Here is a 17,278-nt window from a genome sequence, read left to right as displayed (position 1 = left end):
ATACGTCACCCTAGGCGTTAGAATTCAGAGAGAATATTTCCGGTAGCCGGGTAGTAGGTAAAGTCACCGGCAGCAAACATGACCGGCTATTCAGGTAAACTTGTGGTAGGTGAAACCCTAGGTGGCATGGTGGAATGTCTAGTTCCCTTAGTCAACGTAAGATCCACAACCTACATCACCGGTTCACCGTCACCGAAACCTCACACACCAACCATATCTACTCTAACGAGACCCCTCCGCCAACTTTTTGTCTTTTAACAAATCCATAATTCCAATCAACTCCCTCCCACCAGTTCTCCTACCTTCCCCCACCAGTATATTACCTTCTCCTCTTGTGTTAGTCGTCAGGAGCTCAACCAAACTCACACCCGAACTCCTTAATCTCTCTCCCTCTCTCTTTCTCTCTTTCTCTCTCTCTCTCTCTCCATCTCTCCAACCCGAATGGCTCCATCTGCTCCAGTAGAAACGGCAACAAAGCCACAAGAATTCATTTACAGATCGAAACTCCCCGATATCTACATCCCAAACCATCTCCCTCTACACACATACTGTTTCGAGAATATATCCAAATTCAGCTCCCGGCCATGCTTGATAAACGGTGCCACCGGCGAAATACACACTTACGCCGACGTGGAACTCATCTCGCGGAAAGTAGCATCTGGCCTTAACAAACTGGGCATCAAACAAGGTCAGGTGATCATGCTTCTACTACCCAACTCGCCTGAGTTTGTCTTTGCCTTCCTCGGAGCTTCTTATCGCGGTGCCACCAGCACTACGGCGAATCCCTTTTATACCCCGGCTGAGATTTCCAAGCAAGCCAAAGCCTCGAAAGCTAAACTTATTATAACGCAAGCTTGTTATGTCGACAAAGTGCGGGACTTCGCCATGGCAAACGACGTTATGATCATGACTATTGACTCGCCCCACGAGGGCTGTTTGCATTTTTCCGAGTTGACTCAGGCGGACGAGTCAGAAATGCCCACTGTAAAAATTCACCCTGACGACGTGGTGGCACTACCCTACTCGTCTGGGACGACCGGGTTGCCTAAAGGTGTGATGTTAACTCACAAGGGCCTTGTGACCAGCGTGGCTCAGCAGGTTGACGGAGAGAATCCGAACTTGTATCTTCACTGTGAGGATGTGATGTTATGCGTGTTGCCTCTGTTCCACATCTACTCGCTTAACTCGGTGTTGCTTTGCGGGTTACGGGTTGGCTCGGCGATTCTGATTATGCAAAAATTCGAGGTTGTTGCAATGATGGAACTTATACAAAAGTATAAAGTGACCATTGGGCCGTTTGTCCCTCCAATCGTCCTGGCTTTGGCTAAGTGCCCCGTCGTCGTAGACTACGATCTCTCCTCCGTTCGGACGGTGATGTCTGGTGCCGCGCCCATGGGAAAGGATCTTGAAGACACTCTCAGACTCAAGCTTCCCAATGCCAAGCTTGGACAAGTAAGAAATTTTATTCATTTATGCATGCTGTGTTTGGCATGGTTTTTAAAATCGGCCCGGACCGGATGGTTGGACCTTGACTCCAAAACTGTCCAACCGGATTTTAAACCAGACGGTCGGACTGTTTGACCTGGTTCGGTTTGATAAGCTTTTGGTATAGAGTTTGGAAAATAACTAATGAATGAAACAGGGATACGGAATGACGGAGGCGGGACCGGTGTTGTCGATGTGTTTGGCCTTTGCTAAGGAGCCGTTTGTGATAAAATCAGGATCATGTGGAACTGTGATTAGGAACGCTGAGATGAAACTGGTTGAACCGGAGACCGGTGAATCTTTGCCTAGAAATCAACCTGGAGAGATTTGTATCCGAGGAGCCCAGATCATGAAAGGTACACCTTTGATAATTTTCTCTCCCATTCTGTGGGGCTCTTTCTTTTTCTCTTTTTTTTTATCATAAATACGCTTTAGTGTTTCAAATGTGTTATTGATGGATTCTCTCACCTATCACTTTTTCTCTGCCGAACTTGAGGACTTAGTTATATCCACCACTTAGGGTGTCAATCCAGTCCAACGTAATGAATATTTTGGACCATTTTGATAAGGTCCAATTCAATGTTTGGACCTTCTAATTTGTTTAAATTCATTTTAATTTATATTAGTTTCAATCAAAATTTGGTCTATTGACACTTGTATTCTTATTTTGCATTAGTGGATCAGACATCGGCTCAATCGAACTCAATCCAGTATAAATTTATTATAGATGGACCAGATCCCACCGAATCCAATAAATACTTTAGAACGTTAAGTCTGGATTGGTCTAATTCTATATGTTTTGTTGATCCTCCAATTTATCGAAATTGATTTTAATATGGACAGGATCCAACCCAGCCCTATCCACCCGTAGAGTGTTAGGGTGCATGAATGCAATCATCCTGGGAACAAACGAAGAGAAACTCTATATCAGACATATGGGGTCACTGTTTTGCTTGTCCGTTTAACCCGTGTTAAGTAACCCAAGACCAAAGATGTCAGGTGGCTAATTGGTAAGGTATCGAGCTGATTGTAGTGAAGATTTGGAGTATCTTAGTAGGAGAATTATCAGAAATTCTCATCTCAATGGGGTATCTTAGTAAGGATTAGCTGCAACAGCCCACTGTATAGTCCCATGGAAATTCTCATCTCAATGGGGTATCTTAGTAAGGGAATTACCAGAAATCAGACTTAGACCTGGTCTTGCTAACCTAGTAATGGGTCCCGGTTTACTTTGACCCAAAGAATTCCGGGTTTTAGTTGGATGCGAGTCTTACAATATTGGCGGTGGTAGGTGTTGACCCAACATTGTTAATACGTTTTTTATTAGGAAAATCTATAATGTATGGGAAGAGCTCTGACCATTAAAACTCATCTGTAAACTGGTTAATATATATGATACTCGTTGATTGGTCATAAGTTTTTCAGATATGATATCTTTTTTGGTATCATAATAAAATGGATTTAAATATATTATGAGAAGAATATGATGGTAGAAAAACTTAAAGCCAATCAACCAGTATTATAAAAGAAGTGACCAATCAAATGGTATTCATGAAATTCACACAGATCGGTCAAATCTCTTCCCATTATATATCTTTTTGGTATCACAAATTTTCCCATGTCTCCTCATTTTCAATGGGTGTTGAATGGTCATCTGATCATTTGAACCACTAACATGCTATGTGTTTTATTAAAAGATACATTTAATTTGATGATACTTTCCAACTTTCATTGTAAACAAATGATAATATTCACCTAAACCATTTAGCAATTGGTAAAGAGATTAGCCTGCTCCCTTTATTTGTTGTTTAAAGTAGGTAATGGATAATGACCTCCTACCATTTGATGGGCCTACAAATTATCAAACTTTCCATCCAACATCATCTCACCTAATATTGAAAACCTGGAACATTGTGTGTAGCAAAAGGAATTAAGGATAGATGGTGATGGATATGAGATAACCAATTCAACTTAATCTCCCCTAGTAATCTTGTAGGCAAGACACAGATTAAAGTAATATCCCTCTGAAATTTTAATGCTCAATATTTTATTTCAAGTTTGGAGTGGTGGTTCAAACCTACTCCATCAAGTCAGGATCATCATTATTAAAATAAATGGCAACTCAGCTTCACCAACCCCTTAACAGTCTATTTCCTCTACAATAAGGAAATCCAAGTTTATAGATCATCGTCATGAATTATAATAAATGTTTTGGTTAGGATATTCCTTTGTTTATTGAGTCATGGTCTTAGGATCTCTGCCCAGAAGAACCTTATTCACACCTACCCACACTTCACTAAAATTGCACATTGGAAACATATCCTGTATTTGCCTGTTTCTGAAGATATTCCCATGTGGGTGGATGTGAGATGGTGAAAAAATTAGAAAGAGAGAGAGAGAATCAGAGGCCATTTAGAAAGAGATCAAATAATTCCCCACAAGATTGCCCCCGCAAGATCCTACAGTACATGTGTTCTGAACATCTTCGATGATAATATCGAAAATAATGATGTCATCATTGGGAAATGTTTCTAATATACGATGGGATGTACTGTGGGAGACAGCAATCTTGTGGGGGGCTGATTTAAACTCTATTTAAAAATGAGTCTCCTATTTATATTTTTCTTTTCAGTTTCCATTAAATCATGTTCGGTTTGAAGGATAAAGTAGGAAACCTATGCAAAGTTTGTAAAAGTTTTCTACCTTTTTCTTCCTTTCCCTACCTTTTTTACTTCAACCAAACATGGCTTGATTAATTAATCTTAGTTAGACTGGGGCCAACTTGGTTTGGGTTCAAACAGGTCAACCGGGTCTCTGGTCTATTATGAATCTATATTCTTACATCTAGTCCATTCCAAAATCCCAAAATTCGAGTTATTGAATCTGAATTTACATTATTGTGTTTAAAATAAAGTAAAAATTGAACGACAATTTTGATGATACGAGAACGATATGACATCGAAAGAATATATAATTCGATTGTTTTTTTAAGCCATTGCAAAAATAAAAGGACAGTGAAATGACATACTTGACCTTCTCTATTGTTTAGGCTATCTAAATGATGCGGAAGCGACGGAGAGAACCATTGACAAAGAGGGCTGGCTGCATACAGGGGATGTTGGCTACATTGACGATGATGATGAGCTATTCATTGTGGACCGATTGAAAGAATTGATCAAATACAACGGGTTCCAGGTGGCCCCCGCCGAGCTGGAAGCAATCCTCATCACTCATCCCGACATTTCTGATGTCGCCGTAGTTCCGTAAGTCCTCTCCCCATATTATATAAACTAACCGGTTGGTCCGGTTCTGATTATGATCAAAGGCAACGGATTCTAACTAGCTCATCGCCGATTTAATCCAGTATGAAGGATGAACGAGCTGGAGAGATCCCAGTTGCATTCGTGGTGAGATCCAATGGTTCTCAGATCACCGAGGACGAAATCAAGGAATACGTCTCAAAGCAGGTGAATCTTGAATTCTTCTTTGTTTTTTCTTCCCCTTCCCTTAACACCCCCAACCCTGGTTAAAGGGGTTAAGGCCTTAAGGGATGTTGAAACTTGAATCCTATTGATTAGGGGTGTTCAAATTTATTTATTAAATCGATAATCGAATTGAATCAAATAAGCTAAATTTGGTTATTTTAGTTTTTGATTTGATTCAGTTTTATGATCTTAAAAATATCGGGTTTTAGTTTTTTGTTTGATTTGGGAAAACAATTCAATCAAGCTGAATTAATAAAAATAAATAAATATATTTATATTTCAATTCTAAATACATATATTAATAATGATATGTAATATCATTTTAATTATAAATGTTGATATATTTTAATAATAATTATTAATAAAAGTATAACATACATTTATATTTTAACTAACCAATTTAAAACCAAACCAAACTGATTTAAATTTTATTTATTTTGATTTGATTCATAAAAATGGCCTAACTAAGAGCCTGTTTGGCATGTCTTTTCGTGCGGTCTTTCGGCTATTTACAAGTTCTGAAGACTGATTTTTGGTCTATTTCCATTTGGCATGTAGAAGATCTAGCCGCAAAAAGACGGAACACTGAAAAGACATGAAAATCCCATTTTAGGCTGATTTCGAGAAATTCCAAACGAAGCTTTTCACGTCTTTTGCATTTTAATCTCACACAAAAAGACACGTATCTGCCAAACATGCTTCAAACTGCTCAAATCTACATGAAAAAACTCAATAGGTCTTTTGCATATCAAAACTACCACAAGATCTTCCAAAAAAAAAAAACGCACCAAACAAACCCTAAATTATCAAATTATATTTTTGAACCGAATCGATTGAATGAAGACCCCTATCATTGATATACAATACCGAAATATCCATCAAATGCATATCATTAATTTGTTAAATCTCAGGCCCTCTTACTGCATGCTGGTGGTGCAGGTTATATATTACAAAAGAGTCAAGCGAGTCTTCTTCATTGAAGCCATTCCAAAGGCGCCATCTGGCAAGATCTTGAGGAAGGATCTGAGGGCAAAGCTAGCCGCTGGCGTTTCCAACTAGTTCTAACGAGAAAAAGGGCAAATCTGTATTTTGCTCCCTCGACTGCCCTTGCACCGAAGATAATATACACCTGCTTTGGGAATGGGATTCCTGGGGGATCTGATTGAATGCGTTGGCTCATTCAGATATAAAAGTAGGATGAAGAAAATTAAAGATTTTTTATTTTATTTTTAATTTGTGAGTTTAAATATGTCTATATTTGATGTTATGAATGATGTAGAAGAAACTTGGGACATTGATGAAATGTTTTACAAAGTCAATTAATTGTTATATGTCAGATTGTTCATATATTCTCCCATTTTTTTTGACAAAGTCTTATCCATATTTTTTCTTTGCAGCATGGTCCCCCTCCACTAGGGGAGCTTACAGCTTTTTTTATTTTTATTTTTTTTTTAAATCAAACTAATATTATCGGTTTTTTCAATTCTCCGAATCGAAACCAAACCGGTACTACTAATTAACCAGTTGATTAATTTTGATTTTTAACTGATTTGGTTCTTCGGTAATAACTGAAGTTCAGTTATTCAGTTCTTCAGTTTTTTGGTTTTTTATATTTATAATATATATTATAAATAGATTCTTATAAGTATATATATAATATATACATTTATACATAATATATAGATAATATGTGATAATATTGAAAATATATAACATACATAAATATATACCATTGGTTAGGTTAACCACTGGTTTTTTCTATGTTAACTGAAAATCAAACCGGTCCTTTGATTTTTAAAAAATATTGAACTAATCGATTTGATTAACCACATTTTTTGGTTCAGTTTTCTCAATTCAGTTCGATTTTTCAGTTTTTTGTTTTTTTTATGAACACCTCTACCATCCGCAGCAACTCACAAATGTCTCCCGAGAGACCTATTGCTTCCCAAAGTGTTTCTCAAACACCTTCAAAATGTTTAAAAGCATAGAACTTTGCCACATAAGTTGTTCTTGCAAACCATTTGAAAGATGGAATGAACCATCCCATATACAAGCAGAGCCATGTGGATCTTAAAAGGAGTCAAATTAATGGTTTGCATAATGACCCTCATATGAAGTGGAAACATCACCTTGGTACCCCAACAATAGGAAATTTTTAACATGGAGGATTTCAAAATGAAGTGGAAACAATTGCATCATTACAACAAGCCACATGGAGTATATGATGCACAATTACTCAATTTTCACTTGTATTTATTGCTTACTGGAGAAAACTGATTGGTCCACAGCCAGTACAATTATCAAATTAATTTGAGTTTTCATTTGCTCCAATCTTTTCATTCAACCAAATGCTCTCATTGGTCCACCTTAACTAATATTCTACCTTAGAGAGTTGTGGGGACAAACCACTTAACATTCTTAAATATGAAAATGTCAACAAACGATTCTATCTTCAATATAAAAAATAGGGTAAAAGACTTAAACATATCATGAGTTTTCATAAATTGACTTAAATATATCTTATGTTTTTCAAATAGGCTTAAATATACCTTGTGGGCTGACTCAACTGGACTTAAGCATACCTCCATCAATAAAACAACCCATTTATAATTTTTAAAATCTATTTTTCCCTTATATGCAGGAAAGGGAAGAAAGAGAAGTGAGGTAAAAGAACAAGAAGAAAAAGAGGAGGAATAAGAAGAAGAAATTGAAGTTGGAATTCCTATCTTGAACCAGAAAAAAGGTTCAAATAAGAATTTATTTGAGAGTGTTTATGTTAAAAATAAGTGATTATCGAATAAGTGCTTAAAAACCGATGAGCACTTGTTATTTCAAAAGACAACTTTAAAATAGCACCCAATTTTTTTAAGTGCTTCATTTTAAAAAATAAGCACTTATTTCATATTGGGTGTTTGATAGTATTTTTCTCCAATAAGCACTTATTATTTCAAAAAACAACTTTAACTCTCATTTCAAGAGTGCCAAGCCTAAAATCAAGCACAAGTAATAGCTTTCATGGAACACAGTAATTTAAAGAACACCCGAGCCCATTAGGTGATCCGATGGAATTCTGGTGGATAATAGCCAACCACCCCCTTGAATAAAAGATGCCACTGTAAATTTGGGTTGCCTCCATTTCTATTTTTTAATAAAACCACCATAGAACAAAGAATTGAGAACTACAATAGAAGTCAATAGTCGATTGTGTCTTTCTATCTTGGTTCGTTGAACAGAGACTATGAGAGCTTAGAGATGGCACGTATGAAGCAGACCGCAAGGAAATAAACAGGAGAGAAGGCTCCTCGAAAGCAGTTGGCAACTAAGGCGGCTCAAAAGTCGGCACCGGCGACCAAAGGAGTGAAAACTCACAGGTTCAGTCTTGGAACTATTTCTCTTGGTGAGATCAGGAAGTACCAAAAGAGCACTGAGCTCTTAATCTAGAAGTTACCCTTTCAGAATCTCATCCGTGAGATGTTGAAGACTTCAAAACAAATATACGATTCCAGATCAACGCTGTCGCAGATCTTCAAGAAGTTGTCGAGGCCTACTTGGTGGATTTCTTCGAAGGCACCAACCTCTGTTCCATTCACGCCAAGAGGGTCACCACTATGCGTAAAGATATTCAACTTACCCGTAGGATTCAGGGTGAGAGGGCATGAGGGAGGCTAAGACAATTCTATTGTGCCTCATTTTTGTTGTTCTCTTGTTATTTTTGTTTTGCACTTATAATTACCTGACCATTCTAACCATCCAGTTGGGTTTATCAGATCATCGAGATACGAACCTATAAATACTATTCTCAAGTATTCTTTCCATGGTCGACCGAGGTATGTGTTGACTGATGATTTCACCGGACTAAGTTCTGCCATTGTGATGACTTTACAGTTGAGGATGGAAGTGTCGGTGTTCTGGTTGGATTCAATTAAGAACTCCAACTTTTGCTTTTGATCCTCCTTTCCTTTTACTTGTTGAATTGAACTCGATTAAAACTACAAGAGAAATCAGAGTCCCTTTCCTTGTCGAACTCCTTGCTTTGGAAGTTCTCTGTAGCAATTGCCAAAAAGGTATAGTGAAAAGATGATGGAGAAGGTGAATTTTGTTGCTGGTTGGACCTAGTGAAGTTTTGCCACCTGTTGGAGAAGACGATGGAGAAGAAAGGGTTGAATAGCCAAACCCTATTTTTTTTACATTCGAATGACATAAGTGGTATTAATAAGAATTTAAAAAAAGGTAGAATTTTGGGCTTCTCCAATAAACCTTTATTTTTAAAATAAGCATTTATTTCAAACTTATTTCCTAAATGTCAATAATTGCTTAATGGTGTCCCGGCATAAAATAAGTGCTAATTCAAATAATCACTTATTTTTAAGCACTCCCAAACTTTGCCTTATCTTAAACTAGAAAAAGATTCAGATAAGAATTTATTTGCTAATCAAAGTTTTCCCTCTCATTGTTTATATCCCTTCTAGGATTATCTTCTATGGCTACCTCCATTCTATCCCCCATAACCCATTTTTAGTTAATCTACACTTTATTCCTCTCCCATTTTTGTTTCAACTATTTAAAATAGAGTTTATCACTGATGTTGTTTTCCTTCATTTAATTCCATTTCTCATCTCTGCCCTAGCAAGAGTGGGGTGTTTTCTCCATCCCAAGCTCTATTGGTGAAACCCATGATGACCCAATTGGTACGGAAAGAAAATATTGTTTGTATAACTTGTTAGGCAACAAGCATTCCGACTAATGATCGCGTTCCTAACATGAGTAAGAGGTAACTCATGAATTTGCTTCTCTTGGGTGTTGTACCACTCCCAAACGGAGGCATGCTGGTTCACTATGGTGTGATCTTTATTTAACTATCCAATAATTAAATTCTTTATAATCTCCAATATATAGTGTGATCCTAGTCAATATTTACAAAATGTGTCAAATTAGGTAGGAAATGAAGGTTTTTAGCAATACTATTTCACTTTTATTACAATAGTATGCAAGCAAGTTAGTCATCTGATTAGCATACTATCCCTCTTAAAAGCAAAGAACTTAATAGACACAAATAGTTCAATACAACTCCAAAAGCTATGTGGCTCACTAGATGTTTATTTTTATTTTTTTTATTTTTTGTGTGACTTTCTGTTCTATGATATGAAGTTATTTGTCATTTAGAAAGGGAAAGAGAGAGATAAGAATTCCCTTCTCTTTGTCAATTGTAAGCAACAAGAAGATCATGGCCGGATCAAAGGAGTTGCCTCCCATTTTTTAGAGAAAATGTGCCCTTATTTCAGTTTTGACAATTGGATTTATCTTTGAAATAATGACTCCATTTTTCACAGGAAAGACACTCTACCAAGAGATTTTTAGGATTTGGATGGATTAGGAGAAGAAATGTGTTTTGCACTCTTCTATCCAAGCTTTGTAGTAGCCCAATACGGTAGTTCTTTATGCTTAATTTCCAACAAAAACCAATAAAAAGATCACTAAGAATTCTTGAAATCTTATGAAAAATGCTTCCAATTTCTTTTGAAATTGGTTTGAGGAGATGTTATCAGGCCTTAGGTACTAATTTTGCTAAGACCCTCACCTCTTTACCTCTTTATCCCATTATGGAAGCAACTAAGAATGCAAATTCTCTAAGGTTTCAGAATTTCAAGAAACCCAGACTAAACTAAAGAAGAAAGGAATTCCTAACTTAAGTTAAATGATAGAGTGAGAGACTTATGTCTCATATGTGACCTTGGAAAGGGTTTTCCAATAGTTGAAATAAGTTGAAGTGATATTTGTATGAATTATTGAGCTAGGGGAGTACTTTTAGTTGGCTTTTAATGTCAAGAGAAATCTAAAAATTGTCAAAGCTTGAAGAATTTTTGTAAATCTCCAATTTGAAACACAATGGGCGGATTTGAAGGTTAAGGCTCAAATGCTTACGGATTTTTAACAATGAAATCTCTATAAAGGATAGAAATGCTTCAAGTATCTTGTCTCTTTCCTTCAGGCTTGAGTTGGGTCATTATTTATAGAGAAATGAAGGAAAATCAGGTTTGAAATTGTCTTAATCACAAAGCTTAGGCTTCAAAAGTGTATTTTCATGAAAAAGGCCAAAGGCTTTTAGAGGAAAAGGTTTGTAGTCGACATTTCCTTCTTGGTGCAATGTTTTTCATCGATTTGGAATAGATTTCTATAAACTTTGTGCGTCTAATGAGAGCTTGGGGCATGCATGTCATTGTAGTATCGCATTTGGGGCTCCTAATGGCATAAAATGTAAATTTAACTAACCAATAAATATTATTTTGTCATTTCTTAGCTTTAAGTGGGGGTATCTTTATGTTTTTGGGTTTTTCTAAGTCCATTAGGCTCAATTTTATTGGTCTAGGTGTTTTAATAAATCAAGTATAGAGCTGGCATTAGCCCCACACACTCTTGAGGTCTTAGGTTGGGACAGATAAAGAGGTAATTTAATGTGATAGGTTAAAATGGATTTTTTTTTAGTTTAACAATCAAATGGGTAAATTGTTAGACAGTTTTGTATGCCCTTAGCTTCAATCAAAATTGATATACTTTATGACTTTATATTTGATTCATGTTCCCTTGGTATGTTTCTGTGTAATACCCTTAAACTGGACACTTATTGAGACTCGTGTTAGTTTAGAAAGTTCACAGCCAGTGGGTCGGTCTGGGGAGACCTATCCTGACAAAGCTGACACTGTGGTGCCATCAAGTCGGTTGAGGTGGTTTGTCTCAGCTACCGGGGTGAGACCCTAGGCACATACAATGTGGGATTAATTGAATCTTTGAACTGGAGATTTCCAGTATTGCCCTGGACCTTGGAGATTGATGGGCAAAACTGAAAATTTACACCCGACCCCTAGACTCGACTATGATACTGCACTAGGTGTCAGATCAGGGTGTCTTTGATGTACCAATCAGTGAGATCCTTAGCGGGGGTCAAAACCTGGGTATGTTGGGACAATCCGAGAATTCATCTGAGTGGGTGATCATAGTGACAGGATCATCCCCTTTATCGGACAAAGGTAATGATCGGGGATGCGCTCTCACTGTTGGAAACCAAGACTGCCGGCATCCGATTTCAACCATTGAGATTTGTTTTGCAAAGTATATTTTATATGAGATATAAAAGTATATATATTATGGTTTCTAAAATGTTTGCAAAAGGTTTTAATTCCTGGGATCCATATAAGTGGATAGTGCAACACTGTTCCTTGCAGCCGAGGGAGAGGTCCTCTCTTATCGGGCAGTGTATGATCATTAAGGGCTGAGAGGTTAAGTGTAAGACAATTGAAGATAATACCTGATGGGCTAATCTTGCATCTGCCCACAGTCCCTGGGTGTTACAAGGTGGCTTGGCCCAGGGACCACTTAGGGTAAGTGTTGGGCCCATAGAGCCCATTCGATGGGTTTTAGGGGGTGCACTGTCTTTAACAGTGTATTCGACCAGGCCTTGTAACAAAGGCTGGGCCGAACCCATGTGGCTGATGTGTAGATCAATGCTTGGGTCCCACACCATACAAGGAAGCCCAACTGGGCAGTAGTTAGGAAGGTTGAGTGAGCACATAAGCTTAATGGGCCTAAAGCCCATTTCGAACTGAGCTATTTATTTAGTTAATTAAAGGGGCGAATTCTGAGATGGATTAGCAGATAGGATAGGGTCTTAATCCTATCCACTCAGAGAGTCCAGATCTGAATGTGATTCAGATCTAGAAACCTCATAATGGGATTAGGATAAAGCTGATCTAATCTGCAGATAAGATAAGGGTTTATCCTTATCACTAGAAGAGAAGGCTGATCCAAATATGATTTGGATAAGCACCTCCTAATGGGATTAGGAGCTGATCTTTTAAGTTAACAAAAGAAGGAAGGGGGCAGCAGCCTTGAGAGAGACCAAGAAACACATCAGATCCTCTTTAGTGCTGAAATCAAGAAGAGAGAATTCTGCAGCCTGCGAATACTCTCTTGCCGCCTCCCTGCTCTTGTTGCCCTGTTTGCTAGTTCGATCTCCAGTTGTGGGAGAAGTCAAGATTGGATCTTGACATCAGTTCTTTGAGAAATGATTGAAAAGGAAGTTGTGCTCACGTTCCATTCTACTGTTTCTTGCGAAGGACAGAGTTCTTGGGGAAGAACACTACTGATTCTGCTCCATCCTGCACTATGCCATCTTCAGTGGGAGCAGTCTTTGGATCCTTCCTTGGGCGTGAACACCTTCGTTGGGAGATATTACTTCTCCGTATCAGGTATTATTCTCTCCCATTCCTTTTGGTTCAGATCTGGTTCAGTTTAAGGTTCAAGATTTATCCTTGAAAATATGATCTTCTAAATAGGGAATGTGATTCCCAATTGAAGGGAGAAGAAAAATTTTTGAAATTCGCCCCTTATTCCGTAATCTTTGGGCGTCCATGTGATGGATCTCTCATCATTTTCATAAATTAGGTCATAAAATATAATATACAAGGGTTTTTTTGGGTCTTTTAGTATGGTGGTGGGGTATGATTGTTCAGTTGAAGTTTAGATGATGGAGATCTACGGCTAATAAACTTTAATCGATGAGATTTGTCAAAATAGAATCTTGTTTTGATGATGTATCAAATGAGGGAATTTTTGGATGAAATTTGGTGGCAGACATTTTTTGATGTCCTAAATCTGATGGAACAAATGAATCCATGATCAAATATGTGGATTGAATGATTTGGTTTAGATCAAGGTTTTAGCTTATGGTTTGTTGACCAATAAGGAGGCTTAAAATGGAATGTTGCTTGTTTAACGATAAAGTGAGGATCTAAGTCATGGAACTTAATGTACTATAGTTTTCTTGGTATTTAAAGATGGTGATAAGGTTTGATTAATTAAATAAGTCTTAAATGATAAAGATCTATGGTCGATAAGTTCTAACCAACAAGGTTTGTTAAAACTGAAACTTGGCTCGGTGGAAAGTCAAACAAGGGAATTTTAGGATAAAATTTGGTGGATAAGCATTTTTTACATCCCAAATTTGATAAAAGAGACAAATTTATGATAAGAGATGTGGATTGAAGGATTTGGTTTAGATCAATGTTTTAGCTTATGGTTTATCAATGAATTAAGAGGCTTAAAACAAAATCTTGCTTATTTAACAATTAAATGGAGGAATTAAGTCATGAGATTTAATTTACCGTGGTTTATTGGGTCTTTAAAGATGATGGTGAGTTTGGGTTGGTCAAATAAAGCTTGAATGATAGAGATTTATGGTTGATAAGCTCTAATCAACAAGATTTATTAAATCTTGGCTTGATAGTGGATCAAACTAGGGAATTTTGTGAGAAAATTGGATGGGTAGGTATCGTTTGACATCCTTAATCTAATGAAGGAGATGACTCTCTGATAAGAGATTTGGGTTGAAATATTTGGTTTAGACTAAGGTTTTAACTTATGAGTTGCCAATCAATGAAAAGGCTTGAAATGAAATCTTGCTTGTTTTTTATGGAAATAGAGGAATTTAAGGTTGAAATTGGATGAGTGGATTGTTTTGAGTACTTTGGACTTAATGAGAAGTGCTTGGCTGTTTGGGCTATAACTTCTTATGCGCTTTAATCATAATCATCAAAATAGATTATTTGTTGACTGTTTGGTTAAATAAGGGAATTTTAAGTTGAAATTTACCGTGTGATCATGGATTAAGACAATGAGTCAAGTATAAGGTTCAGATCTTTGAAAGAATTTGTTGACATTGGTTGTCAAGCTTTGTTCATCTAGGACCATCAAAACGGAACCTTAGCTTTTTTAAGATTGACCGTTGTAGATTTGAAGTGGAATTTGGGGGGTTGATTGTATCTTAGTATCCTTAAGGTAATTGGTGTATCAGATTTGATTTTGTGGAGTCAAGGTTTAAACCTTGTGTAGATTGGGACCATTAAAAGGGAAGTTGGTGTGATGAACAGTGGATCTTTGGAGTTTGGTCATGAAACTTAACGTGTAACTAAGTTATAGTTTCCTAAGTCCAGGAATTGTGACTGATCGGGGTACTAAATCCTACGTAGTGCCAATATTGATCTCAATGTTCTTGTCAATTTTTACGTAAAAGAAAATTTTAGGTTTTGACAAGTCTCAAGTTGATTTGGTTATATTTTCAAGTTTTGGGGTCTCATAAAGAGATAAGGTGAAGGGCTGAGCAAAAATTGGGTGCTGACATTAATCATTTTTTATCCTTAATTAATACAAGAGAGAGAAAGAGAGCCTACCACTCACATGAATTTGAAAATTTTAGGGTAGATTATGAAAAATTGAAAGAAAATGAAGGATAAAAGAGTCACATGGTATCTTTAAGTCTTTTTTAAAAGCTTATGGTTCATTTAAGCCAATTTATGAAAACTCAAGGTATGTTTAAGTCTTTTGCCCTAAAAAATATTGTTACCTTTAGCTTTCATTTGATAGTCTCTCTCTACCTTAGCTCTTCATTTACATTTGAGATTGAGTTTAGACTAGTTTGATTATTATAAAGAACACTATTGACAAGTGAAGTCATCCCTAGCTACCAAAGAACGTCGGAAGTCCGATAAGTCTGATAAGGCTCTTCTGTTACATTTTTCTCTTAATTAAATTGATTTCTTCTTTGTCCTGCTTTCAAAGTAATGATCCTAGTTTGGTTTGTTGGATGTATTTTCATGTTGAACATATGGGTCTTACAAAACTACAATAGCTTCTTGGAGTTTTGAACAATGGGCACAACATCAAAATCACAAAGCAGTCTGTTAAGCCTTGCCAATCATTCTTTATTTTTATGTTTTAGTCCAAATGTGATAACGAGAATAAAAGATGTCATTTTAGTGAAACGTAGCATTAGAGACAGGAGAACTCTAAGTGGAGGTATTTTCAAAATTCGTTTGAACATGGTATGATAATTTCTCGCCTGCCTATTTGATGAAATGATTCACCCTATTTTCTATTTTTTTTGTCTTTTATTTTCATTGTAATCAAATAATTCTCAATTTTTTGTATTTCTATTTGATGAAATGTTACTATCTTTCAGTAGTGTTTTAATAGTTGTGTTTCAGTAGTTTGAACCAGTAGAGAATGAGGGAGAAAGAAGAAGAAGAAGATGAAGAAGAAGAAGCACAGTCGAACCTAATAGCCTAACCCTACCAATCGACCATAAAGTAGATTAGTGGTTCTAATTAATTATACAATGACTAAACTGCCCCCACTTAAGTATGGGACATGATGTCTATATTAGAACTGCTACATAAGCACATAACTTAAACTAAATAAAATAACTAATCTACCCTTATTCGGCTAGCTCTAACACTCCCCCTCAAGCTGGAGAATAAAAGTCATATAATCCAAGCTTGTTACATATATAGCTCACTCTCCTTGAGATTAAGCCTTTTGTAAACAAATTTGCCCATTAATCACCTAAGCCCACATGTTCTGTGCTTATCTCTCCAGTAAGGACTTTCTCCCTCACAAAGTGGCAATCAATATCTATGTGCTTTGTTCTCTCATGAAAAACTAGATTAGATGAAATGTGAAGTGTTGCTTGATTATCACAATACAATTTCATATGTCTGTCCATGGAGAATCCGATTTCTTGTAGGAGGTTCCTCAGCCATATTAATTCACATGTAGTGTGTGCCATGGCTCTATATTCGGCTTCAACACTACTCCTTGCCACAACGGTCTACTTCTTACTCTTTCATGTCACAAGATTTCCTCCAAGAAATGTGCAGTAACCTGTAGTAGATCTTCTATTCGATATTGAGCCTGCCCAATCTACATCTATATACCTAATTACCTCAAGTCTTCCTCCTGGTTTGTACAATAACCCATGGCATGGAGCTCCCTTCAAGTACCTTACAATTCTAAGAACTGCATCCCAGTGAGGTATCCGAGGGTTCTGCATAAAATTTTCACACCGCACTGACTGCAAAGGAGATGTCTGGTCTTGTGATAATCAGATAGTTCAGCTTCCCCACTAACCGCCTGTATCTTCCATGATCATCAAATATTTCCCCTGTATCACTGCTCAACTTAGCATTTGATTCCATGAAAGTTTCAACTGATTTTGCACCTAATAGTCCTGTTTCATCTAGCAGATCAAGAACATATTTTCTTTGGCATGGGTTTACACTTTGTTTTGATATGACAACTACTATGCCCAAGAAATACCTCAACTTCCCAAGGTCTTTTGTTTGAAAATGGTTTTGCAGAAAGACCTTTAGTTTATCAATCCCCAATCTGTCACTACCAGTTATGACAATATCATGCACATAGACCACTAATAAAATCTTTTTGGCTTTTGAATCATAGCTGAACACTGAGTCATCAAC

The 17,278-nt window shown here is 36.9% G+C and overlaps 1 protein-coding gene and 1 pseudogene across 1 annotated transcript; both read left to right on the top strand.

Moving 5' to 3' along the window:
- The first annotated feature begins 249 nt into the window (after positions 1-249).
- LOC148843802 (4-coumarate--CoA ligase 2-like) lies at positions 250-6,315 on the top strand. The gene is made up of 5 exons (XM_088956527.1): positions 250-1,452; positions 1,643-1,841; positions 4,535-4,748; positions 4,850-4,952; positions 5,910-6,315. Exons 1-5 carry the CDS (start codon positions 442-444, stop codon positions 6,027-6,029), a joined length of 1,647 nt encoding a protein of 548 aa, XP_088812653.1. The 5' UTR covers positions 250-441; the 3' UTR covers positions 6,030-6,315.
- Positions 6,316-8,091: 1,776 nt separating this feature from the next.
- Positions 8,092-9,092, top strand: LOC148843801 (histone H3.2-like; annotated as a pseudogene).
- The last annotated feature ends 8,186 nt before the right edge of the window (positions 9,093-17,278 follow it).

This window comes from Nelumbo lutea, chromosome 8 (genome assembly GCF_056320005.1).
Source record: "Nelumbo lutea isolate HS-2025 chromosome 8, American lotus-T2T, whole genome shotgun sequence".
Lineage (NCBI taxonomy): Eukaryota > Viridiplantae > Streptophyta > Magnoliopsida > Proteales > Nelumbonaceae > Nelumbo > Nelumbo lutea.
Note: the sequence above shows the minus strand (reverse complement) of the source record. Positions and strands in the feature narration are given on the sequence as shown.